The sequence below is a fragment of the Geospiza fortis genome, unplaced genomic scaffold, assembly GCF_000277835.1.
Source record: "Geospiza fortis unplaced genomic scaffold, GeoFor_1.0 scaffold130, whole genome shotgun sequence".
NCBI classification, from domain to species: domain Eukaryota; kingdom Metazoa; phylum Chordata; class Aves; order Passeriformes; family Thraupidae; genus Geospiza; species Geospiza fortis.
The window spans coordinates 1,908,555-1,932,065 of NW_005054300.1; the positions used below are offsets into that span (position 1 = coordinate 1,908,555).

Here is a 23,511-nt window from a genome sequence, read left to right on the forward strand (position 1 = left end):
CTGTCACTCTTAGGGAAAGCTAGAACCTTCTGGGAAACTGTTTCCTCTGCACAACATCTAAAGAGGACATCCAGTACCAGCAATTTTTACAGAACATACAGTGATGAATATTAGAGTCAGGCAAAGAATGGAAATGCCTGCAAATCCCCATCTGCCCAGATTGCACAGGGCATTTTATAAACTCTGGGATCAATCCTGGCAATGGTTTGCATGCGTATTCACTTTAGTACACAAAGCCCTATTGAAGTGAACCAGAAACTTGTACAGTGCATTTCAAAGGGACTTTGCAAAATACTAAGCAACAACTGTGCAGAAACAATAGGTCATAATAATGCCAGAGCTGCTGGTGCATCCTGTGTTCTCAGTGCAGTGCTCCGTGAGCCATCAGTTGTTGTATTCACCTTAAAAAATTCAGGGAAATAAAATACAAAAACAATATTAGAATCTGGCATCTTTCCATAAAAACCAGGAAAATTCAACATTGCCAAGCTGAGGAGAAGCAAGCTTTAAAGAAAACAAAAAGACCCCAAAAGCAAGGATCTTGAATAAAATGTCTAAAAGAGACATGGTCCAAACATGTGGCACTTTAAAAAACCTCTCATGAGAGTTTCAAGTCTGTAAGACTCAAAGTTGGCACCCTTTAGAATTATCAAAAAGAAGAGTTTCAAACACAACGGTCCCTGGAGAACACCCTGACCACACCATGGAAAATGCTGAAAGCAGAGCAGGCTGGCTGTCAGCACGTGCATTTGAACTGCTCTTGCTGTGCTGGCTTCAGGCTCTGAGGTCCCTGGGACAGACTGTGGCTCCCCCAGAATTCACACAACACTGGCAGTGTACAGTCAGTGCTTGACAACACAAACATTTGTCATTTCACCAAGCGCTAAGACATGGACGTGGGTGCTGATGGGGCTTACATTATGCCATCTACTCACTAGTTTTAGCAAAATGGCTTTATATCTATCTTTTTATCCTATGCAAATCCTACTTCTCACTGGGGCAAATGGCTGAAGATATTTTAAGCAACATTAAAGCCTATAAATAGTCACATCTCCTTTCCTTCCAGCGTCCACTGGAGGATGCTGAGTGCTTTTAAGTACTCCACCTGACTTGACATGTTACATCAGAACTAAAACTTTAAGAATCCCTGAGAATTCTGATTTAATCTAGGAAACCACTCCCAGCACGCAGAGTGTGAGAAAGAATTGCTCCACTTCTAACAGATATGCCAGCATTGCTTCACCGTGGGAAACAGTTTCAGGCATTTTGGTTTTTAATGGCACTCTGGGCATAGATGCATGGAACATGCTCTTTATTTCCCCTCCTCTGTACAGTGCAAATTGACAGTTATATCATAGAAATTAAAAAAAAATCAGCATTCACTCATTACAGCTCTTTCAGTTCATGGTTTTTTTCTTTGCAAAGTGAGGAACGATGCCAGTGTCGTCCTGAGACAGAGGACTGCCTTCTTCCTTCATTTTCAGGCTCTCTTCTGCAAGCTGGGATAGATACTTCTGCAATCACATAAAAAACCCAAAGCATTGTTACCAAAACTGAAAATATTCAACACAGAATTCTTTATGCCTCTTCAGAGCTCTAACTCTTCCAATATCTCAAAAGGAAAGAAAGCACACAGAAGCCCCATTTTGGTGAAAACTCAAGCTAGAAGATATGGCAGTGTCAGGTAAACTAGCTGAATACATGCAGAGCCTCAGAAGTTCAGAGCTTTACTGTGTGCCATGGGGGGAACTGATGACAGAACCAGGAGGACTCCACTCCCCATCAGTCTGTGACCAGACCTCACCTCTTCTCTACTCCCCTGTGCTACAGGGCAGGAACTAACTCCACTGAGTCAACTGAATTCTGCCAGGAAAGTACTGGTGTGTCAGAACATAAATGTGATTTCAGTCTTGATTTAAAGTTTATATATTATACTTTCAGCATGTCCAGCTCAGAGATACAACTTTTGAACGAGAACATTTTGTTTTAAGGGAATAATCACACTCAGTAATAATCAACACAATTTAGCAATTTGGCTAGAGTATTTACCTTTATTGTGTTTCTCTAAGATAAAGCCTTTCACTGCTTTGGGTACTAACTGAGATTTAAAAGAACAGACATGGCCAGTGAGGCTTTCAACCTTTTAGCAGTGCTCTTAGTTGGCAGAGCTGCACACAAAATGGATGATGAATGGGTATGGGTCTCAAAATAGTGCTCAAACTATTTATTCAAGGTCAACAGACATAGAAATGGATGGAAAGAAGCTTTTTCAGCAGCAGCTAGTGCAGAGACACCTGGGAAATTCCAACATAATAATGTAGAGGTATTCTTCTTAATGATTTACACACATCACCTTCATCATACTCAAGAATAACTGATCTACACATTATTAGGATCATAAAACTCCTTTTCTAGCTATTTACTCATTCTGATTTATTTTGAAAAGATCCTTTCACATCACTGCAAAATTTTCTCTACTTGCAGGATTTCCCCAGAGTACAGTTTACTCTTTGGCATCCATGGGGAAGAGATTAAATGAGAAATGGCTACAAAAATCCTAAGGGCTGTGTTAGAATTGCCACATTCTCTCAGATAAATACAAGTTTTGAATATAAGAGGTTCATCTGAAAGTTACTCAGCAATGGTAATGAATGGACATACCCATGGACTGCACCCTTATTACTCTGACTAGAGAGACTGGGCTGTGGAAATTGCACAACTCTCAGTCCTGATCTCTGGGTGCAAAATTCCACGTGGCAAAAAGCCAGAGTAAATGTTACAGTAGTATACAGAGATATAGGGACCATAAAGGCTGGGAGACGTGTTCTGTACAGCGTGAACTGTAATAAACCACTAACACTTGTCCCTGCCTCAGATAACCCAAGCTTTTGGGGCTTTTCATGAACACCGACCAAAATAAGACTGAGCTTTATCCACTACCTTTAGCTGATGTTGCCAGCTGTCATGAGTACCACAAACACCAGATTTGAAATTTGCAGATTCAGATTAATATATAGCAAAATGGCAGTCAAGTAAAAACTGTGTGGTTTTTTTCATTTAAATACAAGTTTTGACAAATACTGCATAAAGCCAGTGGAAAACAGGATGAAATACTGCACTGAGTTGCCAAGATAGCTTTCACAAGATGAATGGTAGCTGGAGGAAGTGGAGGAAGGGATGGCAAAAATATGGATTTTTTTGGACGTGGGAATTACAGTGTATCTGTAAATACAAATATCACCTGGGAAAACAATTTATTATGATGAAGAGAATTAAAAATTACAAAAGAAACAGCTCATTTTTTAAATCAGTGATTGATGTTATTTGAGGGGCATCACAGTTAGATAAAGCTGACTACTTTACTTCAAGACAAAACTATCATCATCTAAACAAGGCTTTTGGAAGAAAATTGGCAAACAAGCTGTTCAGTGTCACATTCAAATCCAAACACTGAACATATATTTTGGATGTGGCTCAAGGAGATCACAAGAGACAACAAGTAGCAAATCAGCTATAAAAGAGTCAACGCTGTGACACAATTTGGGATACTGTGGTTGTCACTGGATGATGGCATTTGGCATTCAGGAAGGAGAACAGGAACACTGCAGCAGCACTCCCATAGCTCCACTACAGAGTCCCTAGTTCCTACATTGGTGGATACACTCGTTAACTTGCATCATCATAGGAGAAGCCTCATATTCCTTGCAGAATGCATAAATGACCATTATGGAGACTAAAAGGGTTCCAGCAACACAGAACAGTGATTTGAAATTTGCTAAGTTTCCATTTGAGCAGGCAAAAGTTGGACGAGACATTTACTTCCTGTATGTAGCAAGATAAGAGGTATGGCTCAACAGAACAGCCTGTTTTTATTACTGCATTTAGCAGATTTAATTTTAACAGCTTTTATAGTCTTTGTTCTTTTATCTCAAGTCAGTGTTAGCTATCTACCACAGTACCCATGGGAAATGTCTTAATGGGGAGAAAAAGAGGTTATTTTCACACTAAGTCAGTTTTAGTTGGGCCTGTTTCTTATGACTTTAACAAAATAAGTTAGAAAATTAAAAAATAAAAATCCCTCTTCTTTGCATGGAACCAGTTTCCAGGGGCAGGGGCAGGAGCTGCAATCTTTCTTTAGAATGAGTTTCTTAGGGACAGACTTGCATGGGATACACAGCCTGCACTGAGTGGTGCCACTTCTGGTGAATCCCTCTGGGTTTTTTTGTATTAAGCAAAAAAAGGAATGCAAACTTGGCACCTGCTTTTCAAGCTTGCACTTAGAGGGTCCATTATGAGCAAGCATCAGAGCTCTGTAGGAAGCCTTTGGAAGCCAGAGGCCTTTGTATAATTACAGCTATGGAACTTCAGGAAAGCCAAGAAGAAAATTCTCCCAGAGAAATTACTTGACTGTGAGTGTCAATGCCTACTAGCCAGCTAAGGAAAGAGAGTTTACTTGAACAGAAGCAGAGTTACTGCAGTTACTGTGGGCAGAAGGAAGGAACAGAGAAAGGAGGAACAGCTCTGCTTTGCTCTGCCATGAATTTTGCTAAGAGTATGAGAATGCCAGCACAAGTGTGTGTGTAGTGTACACACCCTGCTCATAGGCAGGACTAAGGGTGGGAGCCAAGGCCTTCTCCTCTGAGGAGCCCTGAGCATGCGACAGATAATGCTCAGGCTATTGTGACTGATTCTATTGATGGTGCCTCTCAAAAGTGACAAAGGCAGGTCTTTGATTGAACTGCAGGCACACATGATCTCCCTGTGCTGTTACCAACTGCTGACATGTTTTGGTTACATCCTTATGGAGCAACAAGCACTGACATGCTCCTGCATATCCCGATGGAAATAACCCAGCAGTGCTGCTCTGCACACAGGGAGGGGATTTCACCGGGTCACAGCAAATGCCTGACAGAGCCCTCGTGTCACAGAGAGCTGTGAGCTGAAACACACTGAGAACCCACACCAGCACAGAAATGGCTCTGGCTACCTTATCAGACAAATGCCATGTTTAATGCTCCTGACATTAAGATGTACTGAACACTGCTACTGCTGGGGTCACTCCCAGTGACAGAAACATCTGGGACCCTCTGAAACAGGGAATTAAAGATCTGAGTTGCGCACTGTGCTAGTCACAAGGACCAAATGTAGATGAGAAGATCAAATTGTCACCTGGCCTCATTTTACCTATGATCCAGAAGTTGATTTCAAGGACCTGAGAGTGAGAAATCAGCATGCTAATGATTGGAACTACTGAAAAGTTTGTTTACCTGAATTTCACTTCATCTGAATTCTGTCCACAACCTAAAAACTAATTTTTTATCACATCATCTACCTTACACACAAACCACTCCATAAGCTTGTTGTTAGGTAGCTGCAGGTGTGTTTTTACCTGGAGATTTTTGTAGTGAACAGTACTCCTGCAGTGACTTGTCTTTGCTGTCTCTTCATTTGTATAGAAGAGTCCACAGAGCTTGCAGTAAAACCCAGTTCTAGGCACCACAAATTCCACGCCTGTTGAGAAATTCTGAATTACATTAAAGTGTCAGTTGAAATCCTATCCCTCCCAAAATAAACTTGTTTTCAAAGAAAAAACATTGTATTTAGTTAAATATTAGGAATAGGAAGATTGAATCCTGGATTCACTTCTCTGATTTCCCTAATTTTGCAATATTGAGCTGCACTTTAAAATCTTGTGCATTGAAACACACCTTTTCTCTTCTCGCTTAGATATACATGCTTTAAAATCTATTTTGTCATAATATTGACTGGAAACTTCACTCTGTAACCTCAAGGGCTAGAAAAGCAATAATACTTTTTAGCAGTAAATACATGTTCAAGTTACACAGATTACTTTTGAGGATGTACTTCTTCCAGGTGTTTTGCTCATAATCAGTATTTACACAGTAAAGCCAATACTTCTGTTTATACTTTATGCCAAAGACTTTTAAATTACTAAGTAATTTTTCATATGTATTTCATATATAGTCCAAGGGAACTTATTTCATCTCATCAGCTGCCTTTTGCCATTCATTTGGAATGAATTAGCAATGATCTAGAATCAAAAGGCTGTTTCTTTCAACAGCTACCCGTCTGTCATATACTCTGTTCCTTCTCTCCTCACATCTGTTCTGAAAAATAAATATAGCAAGTAGCCTTAAAGTGACATCTTGTTGCAAGCCCTGGGTATTGCAGTGGGCGGCCCAACGTACCCAGGGGAATGCTGAGCTCGGTGAAGACGTCCTCTTGTTCCCAGCCTGCTGCAGAGGGCCTTTGTTTAGACTCTACCTCCGGGTATTCCAGAGATCTCATTTCCAAGTACCTAGAATTTGCTTAACAAATGAATAAATGTATTGAATGAAAACAGTTTATTAAAGCGACATTTGTAAGCTTCTTGGGAACACTTTCTGGGTGGATCTATAAATGAAGTAAAATCAGGAAAAAAATGCTTTCCCATTCCAATCAGAAGCCTGTTTAGTGCAACTCCAGCAGCTGTACTACGGTGTGCAGTCACTCTGATTTCTCCCAGTAGACCATTTTTCTATTTCTAATTTAATGCTACGTTTGGAGGGGTTTTTGTATTTTAGTCTATAAACAGAGCTATAACATTACACACCTCTGGCAGAAGCATGGCCTGACTGCAGCTCTGTAACCACATCTATTACTGCATGATCAGTGCTGCAGCTGGGATGGTGGGAGCAGCAGGACCTCATGAATACAATTCTCCAAAGCTGCCTTTTGTAGGATCCCTGCAACATCATTGGCATCTTCTCCCTGGAGCCACTCTTCTCCCATCCTCATCTCTCCAAGGGATAGTTCCTGCTTTATGGCACCCAGCCACTAAAAGATTTTGGTTTCTAAATAGCAGGGATGGGATGGTTGGTCCCTGCTGGCTGACATTAATTGACACAGCAGTAGATTCAAGATGTGGAAACACTGGATTGGTTTGCTGAGGTAGATATAGCCAGTCAAAAGAAGAGATGATGTCCCTTCCCAAGATTGCTACCATATGAATTAATTTTATTTAAAAAGAAGAGGAATTTGCTATCACAGAGTGACAGAAATACAGATAAACTGGTCTGATTCCTCTTTTTCAGTCCTTACATCAAAGAACTACCTCACTTGCCCTGACAAAATTTCTATTGCATTGCAAATTTCACCTAAATAAGGGATATATTTTCTTATAAAACAAACATATTTTGCCCAAACCAAACCCTTCCTGTATTTCAAGTCTGTAGTTCAAAGATCTACAGTTTCTGGCTATGAGAATGAATTTTTCTTTGCTTTTAAATATGTCTATTGCATGATTTAAAAGAAAATAATATTAATTCCTAACTGGTTGGCTTTCAAGCTAACTTTAAACCTACCCCAGGATTCCAATACTGCAGCAGAGAAGCTGGAAGCCCCCAGTAAGCTTAGACACTCAGGGCCTTTGCAGCAACTAAAGTCCCACTTCAGTTGACTTCTGTGCTTCTGAGCTGGCAGCTGCATTTGTAGAGGGCCTAGAGCCTTGGACAGCAGATCCCAGATAACGAGTCCATGTCTGAAACCTGGGAAGCATGAGAGGCCCTGGAGCTTCCAGGCTCCCTGCTGACAAGCTGGAAGCTGAGATGCTGGAAACACTAGTAAATATGCTCTTGAGACACGCAACTCTTTCATCAGCTGGCTGCCCAGGGAGCCCAGGAGAGCCAACTTTTCCCTGCCCAGTCCCATGGCAATATTATCTCCAAACATGCAAAGTCTGGCAAGGTGTCTTCAGGCCAATCAGGCAAGTATTAAAACCCAATGAGTTTCAAGTCTGTCCTGGAGGAAGAAGTTAGCTCAAAATCAGATGTTTGCATGAAATGTTTCCAGCATTGCACTCTCAAAAAATCTTCCATCAGCTTCTTTTCAAAAGCCCCTGTCCATCACATGGGCTCTGGCAGCAATTAAAAAAGAGCATTTCTGACCAACATACTCAATGCAGTTTTTCACTTCATCTCACTATGCACAGCCATTTGCTCAAGTATCATGATAAGGAATTGCACTGACTTTCAGACCTCAAGATCCCTTTTTTCCTGACAACTAAAATATATATAGGTAGCTATGATTACATTTATTGACATTATCTCACAGCACATCCTATCAGTTATATTAAAGGCAGCATGCAGTAGAACAGGACACGATAAGGCAAGTCCTGGCAAAAGGCATATATTTGCATGAACAGGGACTGAGAAGTAACAATCTATGCATGATATCCATATTAATAATGCTTCAGTACAGTGTGTAAGAATACCCACCTTGTCCAGGAGCCAGCCAGACATTACAGATACTTTTCTGTTGACCTTCAGAGACTGTCACTCATTTCATTGACAATTCAAAATAAATTTAGCAAGGCACTGCAAGACTTCAGCTAAACTCATGTGAACCTTGACATGACAATTATAGCAGCTTATGCCTTTCAGAAAGCTTGCAAGCTGCTTATCATATTTCCTTTACACTATTCATCTAAGAGGCTCTAATGATTTAGCTTGGCCAAAGGCACTGGAGGTCTTTTACTAAGCTGCTCCAAGGACAAGCCTTGATACTATTAACAACACTTATTCTTGTTAGCAATAAATTTCAGTCTACCCTCAGAGAAAACATGCAAGGCTCTCTGCAGGCTGAAAGGAAAAAAAGCAGTAGTTACCCTTGGCCTCGGGACACTCTTGGCTTCCATGTCTTGTTTCTTCACTAGTGTTTTTAATGAGCGTTTCCGTAACTTCTCTGCTCACAGCTCCTTGTGATCCCATCTGTTTGTAATAATCTATAAATGTATCAGGGAGCTGAAGAGTCTCTTCTTTCAGATGAACAGAAGGTATTTGGTGATCTTCAGGCTCTAAACAAGTGTCAGAGCTCTTATCAATTTTTCCTTCCTTCTGCTGGCAATCAGACTCCTTAGCAGATTGGTCTTCTTTCAATTCCTCTGGCTTCTGTTCAGGGTCCAGATTTAGGCTTGATGCTTCAGTTACAGCATCATCATTATCATCATCCTCATCATCTTCCTGACAGCCACTAGAAGCTGCACTGTCCTTTGCTGTTCTGAAGTTTGTTTCTAAAGCTTTATGGGCAAATTTGTCTTCACTTCTTGTTAAGTGGCTGTGATCGTTTTTCAGTTCTAACATGGTTGACATACATGGACACATTTCTGAAGCAGCTTTATTTTTTTGATCAACTGGGACTATTTCTTCAAGCTCAGTTATATCAGGCTCCATAATTAAATCATCTTCTCCCACTTCATCTACTGTCACTAATTCCTCCATGTTAGCAGGATACCAGGTCTCACCTTCTATTTCACTTCCACTCTCCCAGTCTCGGTCCTGTCACAGATGTAAAACATTTGAGAGATTGGTGATTATAGATAATCACTGTAAAAAGTGGTCCTTGAAACCAGGAAGAACCTTGATATGGCCATGTCTAACCCCTCTTATGTTTTAGTTTCAAAGAGTGATATGCCTTGGTGCTGTGATTTTAAATCTTATGCACAAGGACAGAAAATCTCTCGAACTGTCACATAAACTTCTCTTTGTGAAGATTCTGTAACTGCCTTGGGGATTGCAGTCTCTCCAGTCCCCTGCTTCTTGCTTTTCTGTAAGCAGTAGAGCAAGGCACAATTTTTTACACTTTGTTATGCAATTGATGCTACTATGTGATCCCCTTCCTCTACCTCCTTCTCAGTGCAATGAAAATATATTGAACCCCATTTGAGCCACTGTGGCTTTCTCCTTCCTGGACCAGGTCCTTTAAATTCACATGGTGACTGAGAAAACATGGCTTCCTTCTGAAGTCACTTCCTTCCATCAGCAAGATCCCTCTGGCAGGGACTGTGCTGGGAGCCACTGGCCTAAACTTTAGGAAAAAGCAGTTATACCCCAAAGCACATATTCTGAAATACCTCATACATGCAGCTTCAGACTTACAGGACTTAGGCACTAATACTGGACTTGAGAAGTCTTAGAATTAAAAGGTATATCTTACTTTTAAGACACACTTGCATCTTAGATTTCAACTCCCAGACTCCTTGTGTACACACAATCTATTAATAATCTGCATTCTCCTCCTGTTTGGCCATTCCCACACTTCCCCTCCTAGAATCCTAAAACAGCATGAAAACTCTGTGAGCTGGCACTGCTCTTGCCAGGAGATCAGTTTTCTGCAGCAACAGATATCAATATCTTCCATATTTGACCATCAACTCATGACCCTACAGAAATGAAGCTGGAGGAATTCCAGGGACATTGCTGTCCCCAACTGCAACGCAGCAGTAGGGGTGCTGTAAAGGCATTATTTAATTAAAACCAGAAACAATAAGAAGACTGCTATCTATAGTTCATAAGGCCAATGTTCTAAAAAGTATTCATCATAGCCTCCCCTCTTTCCCCACTAACTGACCACATCTCCTATTTTTGGGCATGGTTTGCAAAGTTACCCAGTTCACTTGAGCATACATTCCTCACAGCTGCCACTGCCAAGCGCTATGTATGTGAAGCAATGTACATGAGCAAAGAGTAACTAAAAAAAGAGTTCTGGAGACTTCAGGAAAAGCTGTCCCTTAAAGCAGAGGTCAAGATAAGACAAGCTAATTTAGACAACCTCCTTCTCCAAGCCCTTTATGTGGTTTTTCATGAGGGGTTAATATTTCATTTGGGAGAACATTCTACCAAACCTGAGGTTTCAATCATTTTCTCAAAGAAGCTACACCAACAATGTGTCACCAACCTTCTCTTTCCTTGTGTTTTCCAGAATCTCTCCAGATTCTTTTCCTTGCTTATTATCTGAAGGTGAGCTCTTCACTGGAACTTGCTCCTCTTTTTCAAGCTAAAATAAATACATACACACGTATACAACACACAGTGGTGCTCTAGTATGTTTCTATTCTGAGTTTAGAGAAGCAAAGTCACTCACAAGGTCACATTCTTTATTTCTAAAGTTTATGCAAGTCAACTAGGCTGTGGGAAAAGACCCAACAATAAATTCCGTTAGCAGAGCTGTACAAATAAGAATTAAGAAAAAGAATTTTAAACGAAATTAGAGGTGTAATTTATATCACAGAATTGGCTGAAAGACAGGTGGGGGATAATGTCAATTCATTAAAATTTCCAGCCTCCACTCTTCTGTTCTCTACCCACATTTGTTATGTTGGCTCAGATGTGGTAAGGAGAGCAGCAGTGTTAAACTCTGCAGAAGACCTCGACTGTTTTGTTTATTGACACAGGATCAGTTGCAAATGGAATTGGTTGTACAGTTCATACTTGGGAAGAACAAAACCACAGTACTACCTCGTATTTAGTAAAAGAGGGACAAAGCAAAAGTGAGTCCAAGACATACAAAACTATTTTTTCCTTTTAAAATAAATTACTAGCAATAGTCCCCAGAGAGGTATGTCTTTAGCAAAGTCACTGTAAAACAACTTGGAAAACATGCAGAGGAGTGTGATTTAGGATGCTGTCTGACATTTCTCTCTGACGTCTCCTCCCAAGGAACCACACATCACAGTAAAATACCAGCCAAAGGAGAAAGATGATAAAAGGTGGTACAAACAAGCTTATCTATGGCATGGGGCAGTGCTGCTGCTGGTTACAGACTAGTGAGTTACCAATCTAGGAAATTCCACCAACTTAGCCCCACAGGAGAAGAAGGTCAACTGGAAACAACTGACAATGGCCCCGGCAGCACAAAGGCACAAGCAAGAGATGGAGCCCTGGTCAGCCAAGCACCTTTGCAGCCTCCTGCGCCAACAGACCTGGGGGTGGATGGCAGCAGCTATCCCTGGGGGACTCCAGGGGTGGCAAGGTGGCCAAGAGTCAGTAATCAGATCCCCAAGGGGTGGGGATGTGAGTATTGGCTGTACTGAGACTGAGCAAATGAGGTATCTGGATGTGCTCCCCCTCCTACTTCTTCCCAGTGGAGAATCAAACACACAAACATCGCCACTTTGCCACTGGAAGTATTTCTCCAGAGATTGCACAATTTTATAGGTGAGCTGATTCAGTGGTTTCTGTCATGGGAAGAGATTTCTGCCAGAACATTGAAGGGAGTGGTGTGAATTATCCCTGCCAGCCACAGTTGAGGGTAGGCACACATGATTAATTGCTCTGTTGAGTTATCCAGAAAGAAATGTTTCTCATTAAAAGTTCATTCCCCATTTTAATAGTATAGCAACCACTTCCCTGTATAAATACTGTGCACCTCTGTAAAGTATCACTTAATTTCCAGATAACTCAATCCTCCTTGCTGGCAGCAGAAGCAGGTGATGGATGCAGAAAGAGCAGCTATGGGGCATTCTGCACAGAGTTAGGAAGAGGACAATTGCCTCTTCACACACAACCTGCATGCAAATAGCAGACTGTCACTTGGTTTCATTTTCAGCTGTCTGCCCCATCCCCTCATTTGTTACCCAAAAGTTCTATGCTAGACACAAAATGATAATGTCCATATACCCAATACCACAAGAGTGTAAAGGATCTGCATGGTCTGGGCAAAAACACGGACAAAATGGCCTCCCAAGACTTCTTCTATGACTACATTCCCTAATTTTATAATGGAAAAACATTTCATATTGCTGGCATTACACCCACAACAAATTCTCTAAGATATTTCAGAAAATGTATTACTTCACCACTTACACGTCTTCTCACATATACTTCTAGATCTCTATTTACCTCGTTCTCAGGTGGTTTGGTTTCCTTTACATCACTGCCTTCTGCAGTAGCATCTTCTTGGTCTTTTTCAGCTTTCTTCACCTTATTCTTATCACTTTGTTTTTGCCTGGAGCCCTCAGATGCTTTGCCGTGCTTCTGTTCAGCTGCCTCCTCCCTGGCAGTGTCCTCGCTGTAAGAATGCCTGCGTTCCCTTAACTTTGCCTCTTCCTTCCTCTTAGATCTCCCAGGTAAATCCTGCAGCTGCCTCTGAAACTTGTCAGATTTTGACTTAGAGGATTTTCGGTAATAGTCATCTTCCCTGTTCTTGTAGCCAGACAAAGGGTGAAGGGACCCAGGGGAACCAGTCTTTAAATATTTTTCTCGATGCCCTCTGCCTCCTTCAAGTCGTTCATCCAAATCAAACTTGTCCAGTTGTCGGGAATAATGTTTCCTCTCGTGTACCCACGTGTCAGTCCTGTCCCTCTTCTCATCCCCATTCTCTCGCCATTCTCTGCTATCTCTTTCCTCTTCCCGTCGAGAATAGGGGGACTGATCCCATGCGTCTCTCCCATTTCCCCAGTCGGTCCTGCTGGTCCCCAGCGGGCTGTGTGGTGAACTGCAGGAAGTGAAGCTGGGCGTGTGGGACCGGGGTGACAGCGAGCGGCTTATGGGGCTGCGGGAGCGGGGCCTCTCGGTGCCGTACCTGCTGCAGGGGAAAAGGCAGCTACTGTAACTGGCTGACCCACTGCTGTCTACCAATTCTTGTACACTGGAAGCTCATGGGGACTGCCCTGGGGACTGCGAACCTGAGACCCCAGGCCTTTCACAGACATGCACTGCACAGCTGCAAACAGCGAACAGGAGAAAAGGCAGTGTCATAGCCACAGAGCTTAACTAAATCCCCACAGAACTGTCAAGAATATATTCATTCATTCTTAAAAGCATCTCATAAGGGTTTAGCATTAAAAGCTTATAATATGTTAATACCTTTACAATGACCCTAATGTGTATACCCATAATACTCACTCAGCTAGGGCATCTCTGACACAAAAGTGACAAAGGCCACCTGTTTAAAAGAGATGTTTTAGGACTGTGATTCCTCTCCCATTTTGCTGAAAGTTCCAGAAGTCAGAGAGATCAGAAATGTACCCAAATACATTTTAATCTGAACTGCCTCCTTCCCACTTGGTCTCAAAGCAACACCAGCCTTTATGCTTTTCACTCAACAGGGAGGAGAGTGGAAAAGTTTCATTTTTATGCTCTTCACATGCCAGACATACTTTCTGAGACATAATCAGTAAGAAAGAATTATTTTCATAACATGCACAGTTTCAATTTGATCTCATTATACAGGCCCTGTACCAACTATTGTACTACATAAAAATATACACTATTTTATAAGTGAAATCCCAATTAGGAAAGCAAATTAAATACAGGAAGGATGCATAGAGATAATGCGCCTTCTACCTGTAGATTTACAGACTTCCAATTCCAAACTTTGGAGAAACTTTACCTGTCCACTTCACGCAGCAGGTCCCTCTCCCTCTGTGAGTGGATGTCCTGGATTATAGCAGCCACATTCTTACCTGGTTTCTAATAAAAACAAAGACATTGTTTAGCATGCTGCTCTACTCTCCAAGCTGATACAGGTGATTTGTCTTTCAAAAACAGTATCCATGCTTCAGTCAATTATTTTAGAACTAGAAATACTTAGTTTCAGTGTTGTGGTTACACTCTCTTTTGCAGTTGCCTTCTCAACAGCACGATCAAAGCAGTAAAACGATACAAACGGAAAATTTGCTCCATTACGTTGTAGCAGTCTCTCCTCATATTTGGCTGCTCTAACAGGCTTAGAAAACTAGCTTGTTTTCAAACCTTGTTACACAATCACTACAGAGCATTTTGTAGGAACTGGATGTAAGAGGAAACAAACCTGACAATTTTTCTGATACAGAATCAAATATGTATAGCAGCCTATCTCTGATCCTCTAGGTATGAACTGCCTTCTCTTGATCTCAGAGTTATTCATTCTGGATTATAGCTCCAAAGGGCTATGTTTAGACAAGGAGAGCTTCAGACAAGCTAAGTGCAACATGTATCCTGGGGTGTTGATTACGACTAGGTAGGATGCCCTACACAGGCTGGAGTGCTCGCAATTCCTCAAACACTTGGAGCACACACAGATGAGCAACATAATCGTGCAGGAACTCAGCAGTTTGTAGCAGTATATGCTAGCTCATGCATATTTCCTTCCTGGTATTTTTATTTGTTTTCTTTCTTTTGCAAAGCAAAATGATTCCATGACCTGAAAAACTGTCATTGGAAAAGCAGAAAAATCTTCCTGGAATCTAGGCAAACTATCACATTCTCCTGGGTAACTCCTGCCTCTCTGTCAATCTCCACCACCAAATATCTGAACCCCTCCCTGTGCCACATTAGGAAAGTCTGCCCTGATTTATGAACTTTTGGCAACTCATTTTAAGTCTCCTTAAGCTAGTATAGACATACAGGAGAGAAAGAGGCTTTTCCAAAGGTCAAGCCAAACTATCCAAGTTCCTTTTTTTTTTTCTCCAAGGCTCATAAAGGACTCTTAACATTAAATTGGAACACTACAGAGCTGTTCTACAAAATAACTTTGTGCTGTGTTGGGTAATACAATATGGAGCTCTTAAGCGCTGCATTGCCAGTTCTGGTCCAAGTCACCATGAAATAAAATTACTCTCTTAGCGTTACATGGCAGTATATAAGCCTCTATAAATACTTTCACAAGAGCAGTGATCTCTGGACATCACTCAAGTGTCCAGAAGAGAAGTGTCACACACTCTACAGAATGTCTAAGTAATATTGCTCTGGTTTGACTCTATGTTAAAAGAAAAAAAACCCTCTTGCTTTATAACTTAGGTCATTTACAAGAAATAAAAAGAAATCAGTATTCTGTTTAGTCCTGTTACCACTGCTTGGTGTCAAGACTGCTATGGCTCAGGCATGGAAGCAGTGAAAAAAGTATTGTTCTGGGCTTAATGACTGACTAAAAGGATAGAATCATCTTATTTTTGCTGACATGTTGTATCTTACACATGGCTGTGGTTTGGATCTTTGTTAGACCAAGGAGGCTGCTCACAAAGAAGTTCAGAAGGGATTTTTGAAATAATGGTATGAAAGGATCATAGAAAATGGGGTCTCTTCCAAGAGTTACAATTTAGAATAAGAGCAAGTGTAAAAGATCAATAATATGCACTGCTTAATTTATCTTTATTTCTTTTCCCATCATATTGAAGCATTAATTAGAAATCAGTAATCAGCAAGAATCTTTTAAAATGTATTCTCCAGATGTGCCATGGAAACTCATATAATTTGATCAAGAATGACCATCTTACCTTCAGCTGTAATTCCTTGTATCTTTTAGACATCCTAATAAGTAACTTGTCATCATTTATCATAGCAGGCTTTTCCTTGTAGTACTGTACCATGGCTTGGGCTGCTTCACTGTAAGCCATTTCCAGAAAGGCCTAGCACAAATGGAGAGAACTTTACAATCTATTACATAATTAAGAATACAAAGTAAAAGAGAGAAAAGGCAGCATAATAAATTTTCTCTGGGTGCTTCTTATGCAAAATGTCTTGATAGTACAAAATTGAGTAGCTTTCTAGGCCTGAAGCTGAAATGATAATACTCAGTCCATTTCTCCTTTTTTCTTTAACTGCAAATAATGGTTTCAAACCAGCTATGAAAGCCAATATGTCACCTTAGAAGATGGTTCAGTTAAAAATGAAATGACTGGTATCTAATCTTCCTTGACTGGCAGTGTTCAAGGCCAGGCTGGATGGGGCTCTGAGCAACCTGTTCTAGTGAAAGCGTCCCTGCCCATGGCAGGGGGTTAGAACTAGATGGTCTTTAAGGTCCCCTCCAACCCAAACCATTCTATGATTCTGTGATTTTTACACATTACAATCTCAAACATTTTCCACCAGCATGGATTCTACATCCACCCATTTTGTCTGCTGCAGTAATGTGAGAGAAGATATTCTATTCCTACCAGCTTACACCACTGGTACACTTAAGATACTTAGAGTATACTTAAGCTACTATAAAGAACAAGAGAAGTCTGAAGCAACCCTGACAAATGGCTGAGAGAAGGCAGGAAGTAATTCACTTTTTAAAAAAATTAGTCGAAGTACAGTTTCACAACACTTTTTCATTGAGATTGCCAAGATTTTTAAACAAGAGCTTGTTTAGATGTGGTCATGTTTACATCCTCATCTAATTCAGTGACCACCAATTTTTTTTTCACTTTGAGAGCAGACTTCATGTATTTAAGTTTCTATTACTAAATAAGAGGTTTCCTCCCCAAAGACTCTGTCTTCATATTTATGTCTTCATATCTTTATGTCTTTATGCCATCAGATGTCAACACTGGCAACCCCAAATGTGCAGTACCTGATTAGTAGATTTCATGAGGATGTAGTTGGTGACCTTTCCAAACGGGAGGCCCAGGTTAATGACATCATTCTCTGTGCAGCTTCCCTCAGGGAGGTTGCAAATGTGAACAACTCGACCCAAGGTAGATTTCCTCTGGGGAAACTGGGGGAAATGTTTTTATGTTAGATATTCCTCCACTAGATAACATCTTACATTTCTGCAAAAAATTAAATGCTCTGCTCACCTGCTATTAAGAAAAAATATTCTTTAAAACTTGCATTTTACAATCCTGGTTTAGAAGTACAAATGGAAATAGAAATGTTTAGCTGCAGTGCAATGGAGTCTCCATCCCTGGACTTTGCAAAGTCCAGAGAGGATTTCTAGAAGGCAGATGCCTCCTTCAAACAGGATCAACAATACTCCTGAAAAACCTAACTACTCACTGCAGTCCTTGCTGAATTTATGGATATTGGAAATCACTACATGGGTGTTCAGGATAGCAGGGACTAAACTTAAATCGTTCTTCATGGAACACACTGGGCCAGGATAAAAGTGATCCCACTTGACTTGTGAGAGGACACACAGCTGTACCTGGGGTTAGAAAACCTGCTACTTTTCCCTCTCACTAAAACAACACACAGGAAGAAGGACTTCCCCCTGGGGGGCACAGTGAGCAGTGGACATGCAGAGAGGCAGAGCTCCCAAACTGGCTGGCACAGGCATAGAGAACTAGAGTGGTGATCACTTCCCAAGGGTGGAAGTCTATTTTGGAGTGCTGGGGCAGTTCCGAAAGAGCTGCCCATCTTCCTGGCATGGGAAGCAGGCTCTACACTCCCTGTGCAAAAGGCATCAGGGTACAGCCAGAGAGAATGCTAATTTACCATAGCTAATGACAAGCAAAATGTCACTCACACAGGATAAAATCTTTCCAGACTACCTCCATGTTTATGACCTCTCGATTAGGATTTTACTGAAGAAGTAACTCTACCTTCAGTTAAAATTGCACCATTCAAGGGAAGATGCAAATCATGTAATCTTGTGGGATCAAGTTCACCAGAGCCATCACAAATGTTTGGCTTGTCAGCAAGTTCACAAGTTACAGAGCTAATGTTATCTTATTTACACCTCCATCCTGTTGCCTTCCCCTCAGACTTCACCACTTAAGCATTTGTGTATTTTTGCTGCATTAGAATCCTGCATTGCACAGTGATCTGCTACTGAGCTTGCATCTCACAGAGCCCACTCAGGTGCATAAGGTAAGTCAAAGAGAAGTGCAAAAGTCCAGAAGTTAGGTTTTTATTCTGGCAGAAAAATAACAAAGACCAGATCCTGAAAAAAAGATGAAGCAATTCAACTCCAGTTGAACAGAAAAGGTAGTGATGTCTGCACACATCTGGCAAGGCAGCATGTAGCACAGAGCAGAAGAACACTACTACAGCTAGAGGTAAAGGAAACATCAAATGCAGTCCCAGAGTAAGAACACTCCAGGTCACCAAAACCTTTTGTTTGTTTTGTTAGATCTGTTATTGGACTAAAAAGGCTCAGCTCTTCAGAGCCTTGGCTCCAGAGCCCATGTTCCCACACACAGCCCTCAGTACATTAAATCAAACAACTGTAAGACATTGCCACTTCCCCACAATTGGCAATGGCTTAAATGAAAATGCTATGCCATAAACCTGCTGTAGCTCTTGATTAAGAAGTGGTCACATACTCGTGCCAGAAGCCAACACGCTGCACCAAGCAATAATCTTGTCAGCTGATTGTAGTTAAACTGGATCCACTCATTAAACAGAGCTGTAAATCATGACCAGAAAAGGAATATACACCTTCCATATCTACAATCAGGAAGTTAGAGGAGCTGTTGCATGCCAGGTGTTGCATGTAATTTTCAGTAAGACTCAAAGTTAACTTTCTTGGGAATCAACGTCTGCCAGGGGTTACCAATGCAGCTGCATGGCTATTAAAAAAAAAACAAACAAGTCTAAAACAGCAAAATGCACCTCATACTATTTACAATATTGTTTCACCCATCCAATTTGGTGATTTTTTATTACAGCTGTTTTCTTACATTTGTTGTTGTTGCTCCTTGCTTTTCAAATTCTTTATCCCTTTCTTGAACTTCACATGAAATTTTTCCTAAAGATAGTAAGAAACTGCCAATCTCATCCCTCCAGTGCTAATGGCTCACCACGCCCAAGTGAAGACTGGTAGCACTTGCCTTTTACAGAGGGATAGAGTTATTTGCAGATGGACAGCACAGAGCAAGCTCTTCCAGAAATCTGAACACTTTGTTTATGATTACATGCAGGGTCAAGTGTAATCTCCTACTGCTCAGTTAAATGGCAGCAGCTTAGCTGAAAGTGAATACTACCGTGCAAAGGTGTAATAAATTATAAGCCACCTGGGTTGCAGAGTGAATGACAGCTGGCAAACTGAGTCTTAACACCTCTAATATAGCTCCCTGTTCATCCAATAGGCTTCTGAAGAAAAAAGGGATTTACAGCATCCAGGAAAATCAAAGTTATTGTTTCTTTTATGTCTCAAAATACTGCAGGTCATTCAGAAGAGGACTTCTTCAGGCAGCTTAAATGATAAATAGTGACAGATTCTAAAGAGAAATGACACTGGTATTAGCAGTGATTTCATTTGTTGCGAAGTTGACAGACATGATGAAAAGGAACATTCCTCTGCACCCACTACTAGTCCACCTCTGACCTTGGAGGCAGCTGTCATGAGCAGCTCTGCTCTTTGCTGGCCTGCACTCACAGTGCCTGTGACAGGCAGAAGCTGAAACCCCTTCAAATAACCTCTTGCACAGTAAAACTGCACTGTAGAAAATTGGCTGGATTAAGGAAATCTGGGTGAACTTTCTGCAAGCAGTGCCTGATGTGAACTGGAGTGCCACAGGGACACAACTCAGCCTGGCTTTTCAGAGGGTCTGAGACCACATCAGGAGAGATATATACATAAAAGTTAACAAGGTGAAAAGTTGAACCCCTGGATTACTGCTGCTATTCCATGAACGCCCTAACATAAGTCTTTGGTGTGTCCAGTTCTAGTTGTAGCTTTCTGATATGTGATGAGTTTCATTTTATGAGTTTCATAACCCTAACAACTTTGTATTTTCATTATGAGTATGGTTTACTTTTATTTGCCTTTTTTTCCCTTTTAAAATGTTTCTGCTTTGTCAGTGTAAGAATTCCTTTTAACGTTGGTTCTTTTTTCTGGCATTTTTTGACTATAGAGCTAGGAATTCAAGTGTGTATTAGAGCAATATAAAACTGGGTACCTGTGTTGAATGCAGGGCAGGGACTAATAAACCTAAACCATGGAAGGCTCCACATCAAAATAAACTTGCTGAAAGGCTACCAGTGACAGCAGAGGATATAAATACTACACTAAAATAAACTAAGGAAAAGCTAATCTGTTATAAGGAATTGATCTGGGACCTCCAGGAGAATAACAAGGAAGCTGCAGCCACTGTCTTTGCCACTGTTGCTAGCTGGGAGAAAGACCTCAGTGTGAGAGAGGCAGAGAGCAATTGCTACAAATAACCTGAGAGACAGAAGGGCTCAATATTGAAGGTAACTCAAAATTAATCCAAATCTTCATTCCAAGCTGAAGCTGACCTTCCTGGGTCAAATAGACTCAGACAATGGGGGAAAAAGTCAATGGAAAACACACACAAACCTATTTACCCACCTCCCCAAATAACTCTGACAAGCAAACAACCGTTAGCACTGGAAAAAAACAAAGCAAAACAAAAACTACAACCAAGTTCATATTCAGTCAAAATCAAAAGCATAAAAGAACTGCAGGGAAGTTGAAATAACAGAGTGAATATTCAGACTACTGCCTAAAAGAAAGCCTTCAGGGTTTTAATTCCAGTAAGCAGAAGTGGCTTCTACAAGAATCTTCTACAAGAAACACAGACATCAATTTGCTTAGGTACTCATTCTTACCCCTGATGGAGGAGAAGAAAATGTAGGACCTGGCTGGCCAAAGGATCTTGCTGGTGTAGTGATAAAAGATGCTCCAACATTTGGTGGATAATCTAAATAATGGATTACACACATTTCATTAAAATCTTGGCTCATATTAATTGCATTAATGTGCTCAGTAAACAATGCCCCATTTACATAGTAAATAATTTCATAGTCTCTATTCCAAATTATACACTGTTTTGTTGTAGTATAAAAACAAGTTATGGTTTGGAAGAAAAATAAATTCATATTTCAAAGGGCACAGTATTGGCTTTCATTTTTTTGTGCACAATTTCTCAAAATTTTTCCTTTGAAACTTTTATCACATTTCTTTTTAAAAACACAATTTTCCTGAGAGACTCATTTCCCTTTCAATTAAAAAAAGTGTTTTTAACTACTGCACATACAATCATTCACCTTCGATACTAGATGGATTGAAAACTGCTGCATTATTTGGCGATAAATGCAATGTTCCATCGGCTGAGCTTAACATACACCGGATACCAGTGCTGGAAAAGAACGAAAATAACTTTAGGGACATGCATGATATACCAAAAATTTTAAAGCTTCATTGTTAGGCCGTAAATTCCCAGTGGAAAACCACTCAAGTAAGGGATACTCTGTTAGCAATTCAGTTTGAAGAATTCACTTTAAAATAATACTTACTTATCTGAAAAAGCCATACATTTTTGAATGTGAAGACTTCCCTTAATGTGCTGATCCCAGTCCTATGTTGAAACAAAGAGACGATGAACACAGGAAAAATCCTGAGACAAATTTACAAAAGATTATTCTTCCATTCAGTTTACCTTATTCTAAAAACAATACTGAGATGCTGAAGATCAAACCATGTGATGTCAGAGCCAAGCATACCTTCAACAAATGCATTTACTGATTCAATATTTGAATGTTAAATTATCCATTATTTTACAAAAGGAAACCTTCTCTGTATTAGATATTAAATTCAGTATATTTCTAGTAATGAAGTTATTTCACTCTTGCTGAAGACCTCATCCTGCAAAGTGCTAAGCACCTTCAATTCCTGCAATGTCCATAAAGAAGGTGTTCAGTATTCAAGGCAGCCGGGACAGTGCTTGTTATTTCACTAGATCAGCAACATTTGTCAAAGTACACTTAGCTATTTACATTTCTATGATTCAATTGAGGCAGGGCATTAAACACCAACTAACAGATCTCCTGAAACTCACTGCAATGGCATTCCTCCTGCACTTTTTAAGTGTTTAATGAAAAAAAGAAATGGCCAGCATGCCCTAGACAGGGTCTGCTTCAGCCCAGCCCCACAAGCTGCAGTAACCAAAGCAAAACCTTTTGCAAGCAGTTGCTAAAAGAGGAAAAGGTAAACATGAAAGCAAATATATTCAAATATCCCAAATCCTCAGGGTGTGTAGGGATCAGGTACTATTTAATCTGCTGGTCATTTTCTTTCTTACATACATGCTGTTATAATTTTATTGTCAGGCCACCATCAGCATGAAAACACATGCCTTTGTGGTTAGGTGCTGGTCCTGTGATGTGACAGAAAAGGTCATAAGGACTTGTTGAGCAGGGCTCACCAGGAGGCCAGAACAACCATGGATGGCTGTGGGGCTCAGAGGGCCACTAAAGTGGCCTTCTCCAGACCTGACCTAAATAACATGACCTACAACACACTGCCTGGGAAATTGGGAAGCTGTTTCTTGAGGGTGAGGTTGAATTTGGAGCTCCCTCAGCAATATGAACAGAAAAGTGAGAGAGAGCACAATCTGTACCACATGTGCTGAGCAGCTTCTTGCTTTCAGGTCAAAGTCCCTGGGGACCTTGAGACCTAAATTTTCTTGTGAGACACAAGGAAGAAAAATTTCCTACAGAGGAATAGTTAAAATAAGTTTATCCAAAATCGTGCTGGTTTGTTTAAGCAAGCTGCTTCCATGAGGCTGTGTTGGGGGGGAGCCTTTGGGATCAGAAAAAGGGAAGCAGATGAAACTACAGACGTGGGGTTGCAACACTGGCTTGAGTATCGGGGGATCAGCTTCAAGCTCCTCCCCGCCTCGCTCGGGCCGTGAGGTGAGCAAGGACCTCGGCTCAGACCTCACATTTCTCACATCAGTGCTGCAATCTCACCGTCTTTCAATGCAGCATGTGGAACAAAACCGGATCTCGAAGCCCCAGTAACTGCCATGAAACAGATGTACCATGCCCTCAGCAAAACTAAGGCCTTTTGTTTCTGCGTCTCTCAGGGCACCTCTGTGGTGATGGACACTGGCAGTGAGGGGTGGCAGGAGCTGGTGGTCAGATCAGTCACCTGACAGCCTGTCCAAGGGTCTGACCCGTGCCCAGGGACGCTCTCAAACCACTCACCTTCAGATCGAAGATCTTCTTGTCACACAGGGCGCAGATGTGGGGGAAGTGGAGAGGGGCCACGCCGCGGAGGTCGCCAAGCTGGTGTGGCGGC

At 41.1% G+C, this 23,511-nt stretch overlaps 1 protein-coding gene across 1 annotated transcript in view; it reads right to left on the reverse strand.

Moving 5' to 3' along the window:
• Positions 1-1,248: 1,248 nt before the first annotated feature.
• RBM20 (RNA binding motif protein 20) overlaps positions 1,249-23,511 on the reverse strand; it is a 23,276-nt gene continuing 1,013 nt past the window's right edge. Inside the window, exons 2-14 of the mRNA XM_014308896.2 lie at positions 23,418-23,509; positions 21,726-21,787; positions 21,477-21,568; positions 21,039-21,130; positions 17,095-17,238; positions 16,034-16,165; positions 14,170-14,249; positions 12,678-13,362; positions 10,735-10,833; positions 8,666-9,335; positions 6,210-6,329; positions 5,390-5,511; positions 1,249-1,514 (exon numbers count right to left, since the gene is read on the reverse strand). Of these exons, the coding sequence (XP_014164371.1) occupies positions 1,398-1,514; positions 5,390-5,511; positions 6,210-6,329; positions 8,666-9,335; positions 10,735-10,833; positions 12,678-13,362; positions 14,170-14,249; positions 16,034-16,165; positions 17,095-17,238; positions 21,039-21,130; positions 21,477-21,568; positions 21,726-21,787; positions 23,418-23,509 (2,507 nt within the window). The 3' untranslated portion in view covers positions 1,249-1,397. The remainder of the gene's footprint in view (positions 1,515-5,389; positions 5,512-6,209; positions 6,330-8,665; positions 9,336-10,734; positions 10,834-12,677; positions 13,363-14,169; positions 14,250-16,033; positions 16,166-17,094; positions 17,239-21,038; positions 21,131-21,476; positions 21,569-21,725; positions 21,788-23,417; positions 23,510-23,511) is intronic.